Source organism: Oncorhynchus kisutch, linkage group LG4 (assembly GCF_002021735.2).
Source record: "Oncorhynchus kisutch isolate 150728-3 linkage group LG4, Okis_V2, whole genome shotgun sequence".
NCBI classification, from domain to species: domain Eukaryota; kingdom Metazoa; phylum Chordata; class Actinopteri; order Salmoniformes; family Salmonidae; genus Oncorhynchus; species Oncorhynchus kisutch.
Genome location: NC_034177.2, coordinates 81,139,861 through 81,153,423, shown reverse-complemented (window position 1 = coordinate 81,153,423; position 13,563 = coordinate 81,139,861). Strand labels below are relative to the sequence as shown.

General features: G+C 37.3%; 1 protein-coding gene across 9 annotated transcripts in view; it reads left to right on the top strand.

Moving 5' to 3' along the window:
• LOC109890060 (calcium-activated potassium channel subunit alpha-1) overlaps positions 1–13,563 on the top strand; it is a 310,642-nt gene that overhangs the window by 235,040 nt on the left and 62,039 nt on the right. For 5 of the 9 annotated variants that reach the window (XM_031823765.1, XM_031823764.1, XM_031823766.1 and 2 more), the window contains exons 15-18: positions 873–982; positions 1,258–1,326; positions 10,207–10,293; positions 10,546–10,622. In XM_031823765.1, the coding sequence (XP_031679625.1) occupies positions 873–982; positions 1,258–1,326; positions 10,207–10,293; positions 10,546–10,622 (343 nt within the window). Of the gene's footprint in view, positions 1–872; positions 983–1,257; positions 1,327–10,206; positions 10,294–10,545; positions 10,623–12,440; positions 12,450–13,563 lie in introns of all 9 variants that reach the window. The other 4 variants (XM_031823762.1, XM_031823760.1, XM_031823761.1 and 1 more) reach the window with 1 other exon arrangement.

The following is a 13,563-nucleotide window of genomic DNA, read 5'->3' as shown; positions in this document are numbered from 1 at the left end:
TTCTGCAAAGGGACCAGGACGACTGATCCGTGTAAAGGAAAGAATGAATGGGGCCATGTATCGTGAGATTTTGAGTGAAAACCTCCTTCCATCAGCAAGGGCATTGAAGATGAAAGGTGGCTGGGTCTTTCAGCATGACAATGATCCCAAACACACCGCCCGGACAACGAAGGAGTGGCTTCGTAAGAAGCATTTCAAGGTCCTGGAGTGGCCTAGCCAGTCTCCAGATCTCAACCCCATAGAAAATCTTTGGAGGGAGTTGAAAGTCCGTGTTGCCCAGCAACAGCCCCAAAACATCACTGCTCTAGAGGAGATCTGCATGGAAGAATGGGCCAAAATACCAGCAACAGTGTGTGAAAACCTTGTGAAGACTTACAGAAAACGTTTGACCTCTGTCATTACCAACAAAGGGTATATAACAAAGTATTGAGATAAACTTTTGTTATTGACCAAATACTTATTTTCCACCATAATTTGTAAATAAATTCATTAAAAATCCTACAATGAGATTTTCTGGATTTTTTTTCCTCATTTTGTCTGTCATAGTTGATGTGTACCTATGATGAAAATTACAGGCCTCTCTCATCTTTTTAAGTGGGAGAACTTGCACAATTGGTGGCTGACTAAATACTTTTTGCCCCACTGTATATGCATATTATATATTCTGTGCCCGAGCAGCAGGAGGTTTAATTTGGGCACGCTTTTCATCCAAAATTCAGAATGCTGCTCCCTATCCTAGAGAGGTTAAGAAGGGTTTATAAAGGCCTTAAGAAGGGTTTATAAAGGTCTTAAGGTACTATGCACATTTTTCATCTGTATATGTATTTATATATGTATTTATATATATGTATTTTCTACTTGTTGCTTCTCAGATTGAAGAGGACACATGGCAGAAGTACTATTTAGAAGGGGTAGCTAATGAGATGTACACAGAGTATCTGTCCAGTGCCTTTGTGGGGCTCTCCTTCCCAGCAGTCTGCGAGTAAGTATGAGACAGCACGGTCCTCTGCCCGGTACAGTACGGGTAACTCTCTCTGCTACATGTTGCTGTTCTCCTTTACTACTGCTGCTCTGTCCCTTGTACTGCTACAACTACTGAACATTAGATGGTACCAACATTAATACTACATGAATATATTAAATAAATAATAAAATATACATTTTAAATTGATAGTATTGGTAATGTTAAAATGGTAGTTATATATAGCCTAAAGGAGACATAGCATTCCCTTACAATCCTCTGTGTGTGTGTGTCAGGCTGTGCTACGTGAAGCTGAAGCTGTTGCTTATCGCCATCGAGAACAAGTCGGAGCTGGGAGAGAGCAGGTTAGTGTCTCTGTGTTTCTGTCTGTGTTGTACAGGACTACTGGGCCTCTGTCTATAATATCCCTGAACCTTTTCAAAATCTAGGATGTTGTTCAAGATTTATCTGTAAATAGTTGTCTCTGTGTTGAGCCATGCTAACCATTAATGCCATTTATATTACTATTAACTTGCTAACTATAAACATGAAGTAGTCACTAACCATACATTACCAAATCCCACCCACCCCAACACCATCAGCACTGTGGACCTTTTATTTTACACTGACAACATTCAACTGAAAATAATGCATTTATAGTAGAGTTGAGTTGTGGAGTTGTTAGTACATAATGAAATCACGATAAATAGTCCAGACAAAGTAATGTCTAACCACCTTGTAATTATGTCATATTTTAAACTTGTATTTTTGAACTTTTGTTCAGTGTTTTTGTTGCGTGCACCTAGACATGGTATGCTTTTCTTTTACTCATGCCAGGATTTTCTCCACTACGTAGTCATAGTGCCACCATTCTCAGTGCCATCTAAACTGCATATCTCTCTGATAGTAAAACCATTCTCAGTGCCATCTAAACTGCATATCTCTCTGATAGTAAAACCATTCTCAGTGCCATCTAAACTGCATATCTCTCTGGTAGTAAAAACCATTCTCAGTGCCATCTAAACTGCATATCTCTCTGATAGTAAAACCATTCTCAGTGCCATCTAAACTGCATATCTCTCTGATAGTAAAACCATTCTCAGTGCCATCTAAACTGCGTATCTCTCTGATAGTAAAACCATTCTCAGTGCCATCTAAACTGCATATCTCTCTGATAGTAAAACCATTCTCAGTGCCATCTAAACTGCGTATCTCTCTGATAGTAAAAACTAAATGAATTCATAGATGCAGTCTGTGTAATAAAATCAGCTCTTGAGATTAAATCTAAGTACCTCCAAGTTTACTAAAGTGATCTGAAGGTCTTCATCTTTTTCTCGGAGTGCTACAGCAAGTACTTTCCTTTTCCCATCATAAGGTAGACAGACAGCAAATTGAGACACACACTGAGTGTACAAAACATTAGGAACACCTGTTCTTTCCATGACAGACTGACCAGGTGAGTCGAGATAAAAGCTATGATCCCTTATTGATGTCACTTGTTAAATCCACTTCAATCAGTGTAGATGAAGGGGAGGAGACAGGTTAAAGAAGGAATTTGAAGCCTTGAGACATGGATTGTGTGCGTGCCATTCAGAGGGTGAATGGGCAAGACAAAAGTTCCTTTGAACGAGGTATGGTAGTAGGTGCCATACACACCGGGTTGAGTGTGTCAAGAACTGCAATGCTGCTGGGTTTTTCACACTTAACAGTTTCCCGTGTTTATCAAGAATGGTCCACCACCCAAAGGACATCCATCCAAGTTCACAGAACAGTGTGATGCATTGGAGTCAATATGAGCCAGCATCCCTGTGGAATGTTTTTGACACCTTGTAGAGTCCCTGCTCTGACCAATTGAGACTATTTTCTTTTTTATACAAATAACACAGACAGAACAGGTAGAGGGCAAAACATACCCAGATCCCCTACCAAATCAAACCCACCCCAAATGTTCCAACAGAGTCCCACACTGAATTGAGGCTGTCCTGAGGGCAATATAATGAAGGTGTTCCTAATGTTTTGTCCACTCAGACTCATAATATCATTTTTCATCTCTCCTTTTATGTTAATAACAACTGTTTGATTTGGGGTTGTTTTCTTGTTGTTTGCAGAAGCAGAAAGCGGTATGCCCTCTTCCTTATCTTTCCCTCCAAACTTCCACCCCACTCCACCACTTTAGAGCTGCTGACTATGGGTTTAGGTTCCTAAGGATACTTTCCCAAACCCTATCTGAAAATGGGCCAATTTCTCACTCTATTTTTGATTGTCTTCCTTGTGCCTAATGCACTAACTTCTTTGCAGGCAGAGAGAGGATAGTTGAATTTGACTCGTTTGTTTACTTGTTGATCTGTCTGTGACGTTGTCGATGTGCCCAGGCTAACACCCTTTCCTCCATTTCTACCTCCTGTTTGGAGTTTCTTTCCGTCTCTCGCGTTGTCAGTCGTTCTGCTTAATTTCTCTTCACTTCAGTTCTTTTTCAGTGTTTTCAGTTAGTCGTAATTGTGTGACTGATTATTTTTTTCACGGTGTTTCTTTGTTTTAGTGTTATGTTCATCATCAAAACACTACTTCACATGTGTATCGTTTTTGATAGTTTCCTCTCACATATCAGTCAAGAGACACATTGCTGATATCTGAACCCCAGAAGGGTTTATTGATGGATATTTTGGTAATATTATGGAATCGATGGATTGATTATATGTCATTGCAGCAAGCAGAGTTTGACACAAACTCATGTTTTATTGATGATACCAACAGCATTTTGTTATGTCATGTCATATCTTAGTCAAGGCATGGGTCCGTTAACTTTGGATAACTTAACATTTATCCAATGGAATTGCTCAATTTTAGTCCACGTTTTCCATGGGTGCTGCTTCATACTATTTCATCCCTTTCTTACTGTTGTGTGTGTGTGTCCGTGTGTGAATAATGTGTGTGAGAGTATATGGGTGTATGTATACGTTGGTGTGCGTGTGTGTGTGAATAATCTGTCCTGTGTGTGCGTGTGCGTACGCTTGTGTAGTGTGGGTCTCATTCACCTTGTTCCCCCATACCTGTGCGTCTCCAAGTAGATGTTATCAAGTGAGGTCACTTCCTGTCAGTTTGGTGTTTACGAAACAATCCAACTGCACAGAAGTTACTGCAACAGTCTGCATCTACGTACCTGTCTCTTTATCTGTACTGCAGTGGCTTGTGTGTTTTTACAAGTGTCCTACTCACGCTGTTTGCTAACGGCATGCTATAACACTCCATCACATGGGATGTGTGATGCTTACCTTGTTGCTCACAATATGAGGTTTTGATACAATTTGGGCCTCTATGCATAATTGGGAGAACATTACATTTTGTTATGTTTCTTTGTTATTAGATCTGAAATTGGTAAATTATGTGAAATCTCAGATTTGGGCAGCAATGTGTTTTTTGTAGTGGCTTAGTTTTCTCTAAACAGCATGTGAAACGTGAAGCCTGTTTTCTACTCTGGGGGCCGTTCAATCTGATGTAAAGCTCAATAATGCAACTCTAAACTTAAGTTTAGCAAAATATCATGTTGTTTTGCTGTCGCTATTGATTACAGCTTTATAATTGATCCAATCACCCCCTTATTGTTTAAATATGTTGTTCGTAGAGCCCAGAGGAAAGATTTGTCTATAGTTTTCATCTGCTCTCAGCTATTTTCTGAGCCTGCATGCACTTTTTACACATCTTGTTTGTGTAGACAAGTCTTCTCAAATGTGTCAGTTTAGTACAACAAACTAAAAACGTACATTTTATTTTTTAATTTAATTAGCCAAGTCAGTTAAGAACAAATGATTATTTACAATGACAGCCTAGGAACAGTGGGTTAACTGTCTTGTTCAGGGGCAGAACGACAGATTTTTTACTTGTCAGATTCGATCTAGCAACCTTTCGGTTACTGGCCCAACGCTCTCATCACTAGGCTACCTGCCGTCCCAAATGCAGTAAATGATCAGTTAACTAAAGAGTTGGTCAAGTAAAATAAAGTAGTAGTAAATTAAAGGGTAAATAAAGTACAACCAGGTATTAGTAAGTCAGAGTTGAGCATAAACATTCAGTAAAGTACAATAAAGTATTAGTAAACACAGGATTGGGAAATTAAATCCTTGGTAAAGTATACTAATGCCTTAGGAAAGTATAATAAAGCCTTAGTACAGTAAAGGGATTGAAAGTAAACAGAAAGTGAAGTATTGGTAAAGTAAAGTATTGGTAAAGTAAAGTATTCGTAAAAGTAAACTATTTGTAAAGTATTAGTTAAGTTAGTAAGAAAGTGTTAGTATTTTCCCTTTCGTCTGGGCTCGGAGACCAGGGGGGTTGTCCCCTGACTGTCGGTCTATGTGTTCCATTTGTCAGTCTCTCAGTCTGCACTCCCATCATTGATGATTCCTACCCACAGGCAACCATTAATGAGCTGGGCGTGTGTGTGTGTGTCGTCCACTCTCGTCTCAGTCTAATTCAGGGGGAATGATACAGCCAGTCCGTACAGGCACCCTACACACCATTCAAATCTTCAATATTTCAATATTTACTGTAGACATATGTTTGAGGATACAGTAAGGATTAGAGGGTTAGAGAGAATTTTGAATATGAATATCACTTATCCATTAGATAACATTAGATGGGCATTTTCCCTCAGCTACTTGGTAATTAAATACTTCTCCCTAATTAATCAAAATGGACATGGATAATGTTAAAATAAATTGCATATCACATTTCTTAGCTTAAATACACTAAAGCAGCACTGTAGCAATATTATTTTACTATAAAAATACTAGGTTACTTTAGCAGTACTAGGTTAATATATCAATATTATTTTACTATAACAATACTAGGTTACTATATCAATACTAGTTTACTAAAGCAATACTAGGTTACTATAGCAATACTACGTTACAATAACAATGCTAGTTTACTATATAAATACTAGTTTACTATACCAATACTTGGTTAATGTAGCAGTACTGGGTTACTATAGCAATACTAGTTTACTATAACACTACTAGTTTACTATAGCAATACTAGTTTAATATAGCAGTACTAGTTTACAATAGCATAACTAGTTTACTATAGCAATACTAGTTTACTATACCAATACTTGGTTAATATAGCAGTACTAGGTTACTATAGCAATAATAGGTTACTATAGCAATACTAGGTTACTATAGCAATACTAGGTTAATGTAACAGTACTCGTTTACTATAGCAGCACTAGTTTACTATAACACTACTAGTTTACTATAGCAATACTAGTTTACTATAGCAATACTAATGTAATATAGCAGGACTAGGTTACTATAGCAGTACTAGGTTAATATAGCAATGCTATACTAGGTTACTATAGCAATACTAGTTTACTATAGCAATACTAGTTTACTATAACACTACTAGTTTACTATAGCAATACTAATTTAATATAGCAGTACTAGGTTACTATAGCAGTACTAGGTTAATATAGCAATACTATACTAGGCTAATATAGCAATACTAGTTTACTATAGCAGTAATGGTTTATTATATATAACACTACTAGTTTACTATAACAATACTAGTTTAATATAGCATTACTAGGTTACTATATCAATACTAGTTTACTATAACACTACTAGTTTACTATAACACTACAAGTTTACTATAGCAATACTAGTTTAATGTAGCAGTACTGGGTTACTATAGCAAAACTAGTTTACTATAGCAATACTAGTTTACTATAACAATACTAGTTTACTATAACACTACTAGTTTACAATAGCATAACTAGTTTAATATAGCAGTACTAGGTTACTATAGCAATACTAGTTTACTATAGCAATACTAGTTTACTATAACACTACTAGTTTACTATAGCAATACTAGTTTAATGTAGCAGTACTGGGTTACTATAGCAAAACTAGTTTACTATAGCAATACTAGTTTACTATAACAATACTAGTTTACTATAACACTACTAGTTTACAATAGCATAACTAGTTTACTATAGCAATACTAGTTTACTATAGCAGTAATAGTTTACTATAGCAATACTAGTTTACTATAACACTACTAGTTTACTATAGCAATACTAGTTTAATATAGCAGTACTAGGTTACTATAGCACTACTAGTTTACTATAACACTACTAGTTTAATATAACACTAGTATACTCGTTTACTATAGCACTACTAGTTTACTATAATACTACTAGTTTAATATAACACTAGTATACTGGTTTACCATAGCAATACTAGTTTAATATAGCAGTACTAGGTTACTATAGCAATACTAGTTTACAATAGCAGAACTAGTTTACTATAACACTACTAGTTTAATATAGCAGTACTAGGTTACGATAGCAATGCTATCCTATTTTACTATATCAAAATGGACATGGATAATGTTACAATAAATTGCATATAACATTTCTTAGCTGAAATACACTAAAGCAGCACTGTAGCAATATTATTTTACTATAACAATACTAGGTTACTATAGCAGTACTAGGTTAATATATCAATATTATTTTACTATAACAATACTAGGTTACTATAGCAGTACTAGGTTAATATAGCAATACTATACTAGGTTACTATAGCAACACTAGTTTACTATATAAATACTAATTTACTATAGCAATACTAATTTACTATAAAACTACTAGTTTACAATAACACTACTAGTGTAATATAGCAGTGCTGGGTTACTATAGCAATGCTAGTTTACTATAACAGTACTAGTTTACTATAGCAATACTATACTAGTTTACTATATCAAAATGGACATGGATTTTGTTCATGTTAATTGTTCAAATAATTGTTCAAATAAATTGCATATCACATTTCTTAGCTGAAATACACTAAAGCAGTACTGTAGCAATATTATTTTACTATAACAATACTAGGTTACTTTAGCAGTACTAGGTTAATATATCAATATTATTTTACTATAACAATACTAGGTTACTTTAGCAGTACTAGGTTAATATATCAATATTATTTTACTATAACAATACTAGGTTACTTTAGCAGTACTAGGTTAATATATCAATATTATTTTACTATAACAATACTAGGTTACTTTAGCAGTACTAGGTTAATATATCAATATTATTTTACTATAACAATACTAGGTTACTTTAGCAGTACTAGGTTAATATATCAATATTATTTTACTATAACAATACTAGGTTACTTTATGCAGTACTAGGTTAATATATCAATATTATTTTACTATAACAATACTAGGTTACTTTAGCAGTACTAGGTTAATATATCAATATTATTTTACTATAACAATACTAGGTTACTATATCAATACTAGGTTACTATAGCAATACTAGGGTACTACAGCAATACTAGATTGCTATACCAATACTTGATTACTATAGCAGTACTATTTTACTATAGCAATACTAGTTTACTATGGCAATACTAGTTTACTATAACACTACTAATTTACTATAGCAATACTATACCAGTTTAGGTTACTATAGCAATACTAGTTTACTTTAGCAATACTAGTTTACTGTAGCAGTGCTAGTTTACTATAGCAATACTAGTTTACTATAGCAATACTAGTTTACTATAGCAATACTTGGTTAATATAGCAATACTATACTAGTTTACTATAGCAATACTAGTTTACTATAGCAGTACTAGGTTACTATGGCAATACCAGTTTACTATAACACTACTAGTTTACTATAGCAATACTATGCTAGTTTATTATAACACGACTAGTTTACTATAGCAGTACTAGTTTACTATAGCAGTACTAGGTCACTATGGCAATACTAGTTTACTATAACACTTAGTTTACTATAGCAATACTTTACTAGTTTACTATAGCAATACGAGTTTAATATAGCAGTACTAGGACACTATATCAATGCTAGATCACTATAACAATACTGTTTTACTATAGCAGTACTAGTTTACTATAACAATACTCGTTTTCTATTGCAATACTATACTATTTTACTATAACACTACTAGTTTACTATAACACTACTAGTCTACTATAGCAGTACTATACTAGTTTACTATGACACTACTAGTTTACTACAGCAGTACTATACTAGTTTACTAAAACACTACTAGTTTACTATAGCAGTACTATACTAGATTTCTATAGCAGTACTGGGTTACTATGGCAATACTAGTTTACTATAACACTACTAGTTTACTATAGCAATACTAGTTTACTATAGCAATACTAGTTTACTATAGCAGTACTAGGTTACTATATCAATACTAGGTTACTATAACACTTAGTTTACTATATCAATACTAGGTTACTATATCAATATGATAATACGCTATATAACAACACTTAAGCCTTTATCAGATATGTCCTATTCCTCTGTAGTGTTAGTCCGAGAGGCTGTTCATTCCCTAGCATTCCACTGTCCATTACTAACCCAGGTAACAGTATCTAACTGCAGTGTAACACTCCACTGTCCAGTAATAACCCAGGTAACAGTATCTAACTGCAGTGTAATATTCACTGTCCAGTAATAACCCAGGTAACAGTATCTAACTGCAGTGTAACACTCCACTGTCCAGTAATAACCCAGATAACAGTATCTAACTGTAGTGTAGCACTCACTGTTCAGTAATAACCCAGGTAACAGTATCTAACTGCAGTGTAACACTCCACTGTCCAGTAATAACCCAGGTAACGATATCTAACTGCAGTGTAACACTCCACTGTCCAGTAATGACCCTGCTAACAGTATCTAACTGACTGCTGAGGCTGCAACCACTCCATAACAACAACAATTTTAATTATTTCTGACCCCCCCCCCTTCACTCCTCCTACCTCTGCCCATACATCCACTCCAGACCATGGTGAAAAAGAAAAATAATTCAAATTGACCAACCAACTCATGCTGTTGTGCATTCTGTCGATCTGTATGATTAGCCTCAGAGAAGGTGGCAAAACATGGAAACCAGGTGTTTTTCCACCACACTATACCACTATACCACCTCTATACAGTGGCCTGCTAGCCTAGACTGTTGAGCATTTACAAAACATCCATTATAACTACTCTCCAAACTAAACAACTGGAGACTGCAGAAGCTGTGATTTCATTGACCAATCCGATCAGGCTGCTCTAGCTCGCTGGTCATTGTATTGTAGCTCCAGCCAGAGGGTTGATGATGTGTGTGTACCATTCCTCTTGATTAGCGCGTGAGTGTGACTCTAACGACCATAACAGCTTCTAAAGAGTGTGATGTCATCTATCTCCCATTACCCAGCATCCTCATCAACCCGGGGAACCACGTAAAGATGCAGGAAGGAACTCTGGGGTTCTTCATCGCCAGTGATGCCAAAGAAGTAAAGAGGTAATGGCTATCATCCCACCATCACGGAAAAATACAGAAAAACGCCACAGGAAAAGTCTGTTTAAAGCCTTGCCTGGGTTTTCTGTGTTCAACTTCTCTAAATATATTGTTGTAAATAAAGGTTTCATTGGTAAAAGTAACAGCCAGCTGGTAAAACCAACTCCCAGGTCAACCTGGTGAAATGGGTCAAACTCACGAGGTGAGTTGCAAACTGAGATGATAAATGTCTATGCTGCTGTTTTCTCCCCTCAGAGCATTTTTCTACTGCAAAGCTTGTCACGATGACATCACAGACCCCAAACGGATCAAAAAGTGTGGCTGCAAACGACGTGAGTACACCCACGCCCTGCCCACAACACATTCACTCACCCCTCTTATGACCCTCCTCTCCTCCCAACCCCTCCCCCACCTCCCACTGTCGCTGAATTAGGATTAGGATGTGCTATATGAATGATGTCATATCCCTCACTGTTTCTCATAGGAATATCATTTTACAGCTATAACTATATTGTTTTGCTATTATACACTTTGAAATGGAAATTGTCCCAGTGATGACCTTGAGTCCCATTTGAAAGTGTAATAACTGTGATCACAATTCCTCAACCTTCATTGTGGTATAATCCAAAATCAATGCATGATAATATTATTTATTAAATCCAAAAGAAGTACAAGCAACATTCTGCACATTTAGTTTGATTTATTAATTTCATGACTAAAATATGTAACCTGATCATGTTATGTATCATAATGACAAAACTAGTTAGAAGGGTGGACTGAAGTCTGGAGGCGGAAAGGGACCGAGAGAGAGAGAGTTGTCAGTGTGCTAATGATGGAGTGAGTTTGAGTGACAGAAGTAGCTGAGCAGACGAGGCTAGGCTGTCAGGTCACCATAGCGACTCTGTAATATGGGCAGAGGTATCGACCTCAGTCAGGTGGAATAATAAATGAACCAATGGCGTTCCTCTGCTCAGGGTTCATGGGGTCAGACAACCACATACCCTATTGGTCAAACCATACAGAATCAGAACACCGTAATGGTCCAGGCATACTACCATAAACTTCTGCCAGCGGGGGATGACTTGGAACATGACCCTTTTTCTCAACTTGTACTTTTGATCAGACTGGGAATTAGAGAATGTTTACCAGGGTTGGGCTCAATTTCTTTTCAATTCAGGAAGTAAACTCATTGAGGAAAATAATATACAGTAAGTCGTATTTTCAGTCTACTTCCTGAATAGGCTGAATTAAAAGCATTAAGGGCCTTATTACTATCTGACCTACATGGGCCCTTGTCCCAACATGTTAAATAGTTCCACCTCCTGCAGTCTCCATACATCTAGAAAGGTCAGCAACAATTACAGTAAGCAGCCTACGCCCAAACAAACACACAATCTCCACTGTCCTTTCCCTTTGTGTCATCTCATTTATTCAGACTAAAGGCCTGGTAGTTTGTCAGGTAGAGAGAACCAGAGACCTGTATTGTCTGATTATCACTATAAGGCCAAACGAAGGCAAGCTGAGCTGTACTGGGCTGGCCTGGTTACACATCCTCCACAGTTTCTGCAACCATGCTGGAATGGACAATGTGAAAATATATATCTGTGCCAGCACTGTACGGTTTGGGTTGGCCCCATAGTGTGAATCAGGCATTGGTCCAATAGTGTGAATCAGGCATTGGTCCAATAGTGTGAATCAGGCATTGGTCCAATAGTGTGAATCAGGCATTGGTCCAATAGTGTGAATCAGGCATTGGTCCAATAGTGTGAAACAGGCATTGGTCCAATAGTGTGAATCAGGCATTGGTCCAATAGTGTGAATCAGGCATTGGTCCAATAGTGTGAATCAGGCATTGGTCCAATAGTGTGAATCAGGCATTGGTCCAATAGATTTACTGTACCTGAAACGAGACAGTTCTATTGTAGATTATTTTAGTTTCTGTGTCTCTGTTGTATTACCAACAGGAGGGCCACATTTAGAGAGATGACAGTTCCATTACTAGAATGAATGTTTGTCTTCTGTTAGTTCTGTTTTGTTTCTGTTGTTTGTTTTGTCCAGGTTTTTATGACCATTGACATGTTGTTGATGTTATTTCCTTCCCCTGCTGCCGGTGGGAAACACCACTACTTTATTTAACCACTCTCTGGTAGTGATTTACTGTGAGTAAAAAAACACGGGTTCCCTCCTACCCAGAGTGCAGTGCGAGTGTCTCTTCTCTTTCTCTGCCAGCTGTATTCTATGTTGCATGTTACCGGTGTAGCGTTTGCATCCTTCTCCCCGCCTCTCATCTTTACACTGTCCTGCCTCAGACCAGACCTGAATTCAGCAGAACCCAAACCCAAACTCACACCTACATCTGATTATCTAGTCTGTCTCCTCATAGGCTCATAGTCTAGCCCGGCCTCTGACTCCCTTAGTATGATAGAGTGTGATTTTATTATAGGAGAAGTGCATGAACTCTCTTCGACATTTTTGCCTCAATATTATATTAGAAACCCAATCCTACGCCTTGTGTCTTCAGCTTTCCATGAGTCCTCCTTACCCTCTCTCTAATGACACGCACTGAGTAAGTTGAAAATGGAATGTCAAATGCAGATTGATATTGGTAATGTTAGTCATGGATTTCATGGATTTAAGAGAGACATCAGGAGGGGGGAGAGAAAAAAACAAAACCATTTAGATTCAAATGAATCTTCTCACTCTGAAGCTGTTTGTTTACACTGTTGTATTTTCAGAAAAGTGTTCTTGTGGGAAGATCTGGAAATGATTCAGCTCAGCAAGCAATGTCTCCAAAACACAATCAAAACCATCTGGTTGTACCCCCCTCACCCTCCACTCCCCTCGCTGCTTTTAGTTCCCCTCCCCACCCCCAGTACTTCTAGCCCCCCTCGCTGCTTTCCAGTTCTCTGGTACTCTGCCCAGCTCCAATCGTACCACTACCCAGAGTTCACCAGTGCATTAAGAATTGAAATATTGTCGCCCCCAGCCCCACTGTAATTCATTTCAATTCTAGATGGTCGCCAGGGCCTTTTTACTCGCTGTCATCAGTGCCCTGAGTGAAAGAAAACTGCTCTACGAGACAGTGCTTTAGAGAGTTGGCCACTAGGTGGCGATGTCTTGCCATAGTCCTGAATGTAGCCTTATCGAAGGAAACTGACACTGAGGTCCTCAGAAACCTATTCAGCAAGAATATTATGAGCAACAGGGTGTGTTTCAGTCATAGACACAGAATTACTAGAATGTTTTTTTTTTAAAGGCCCTTAGACCACTGTA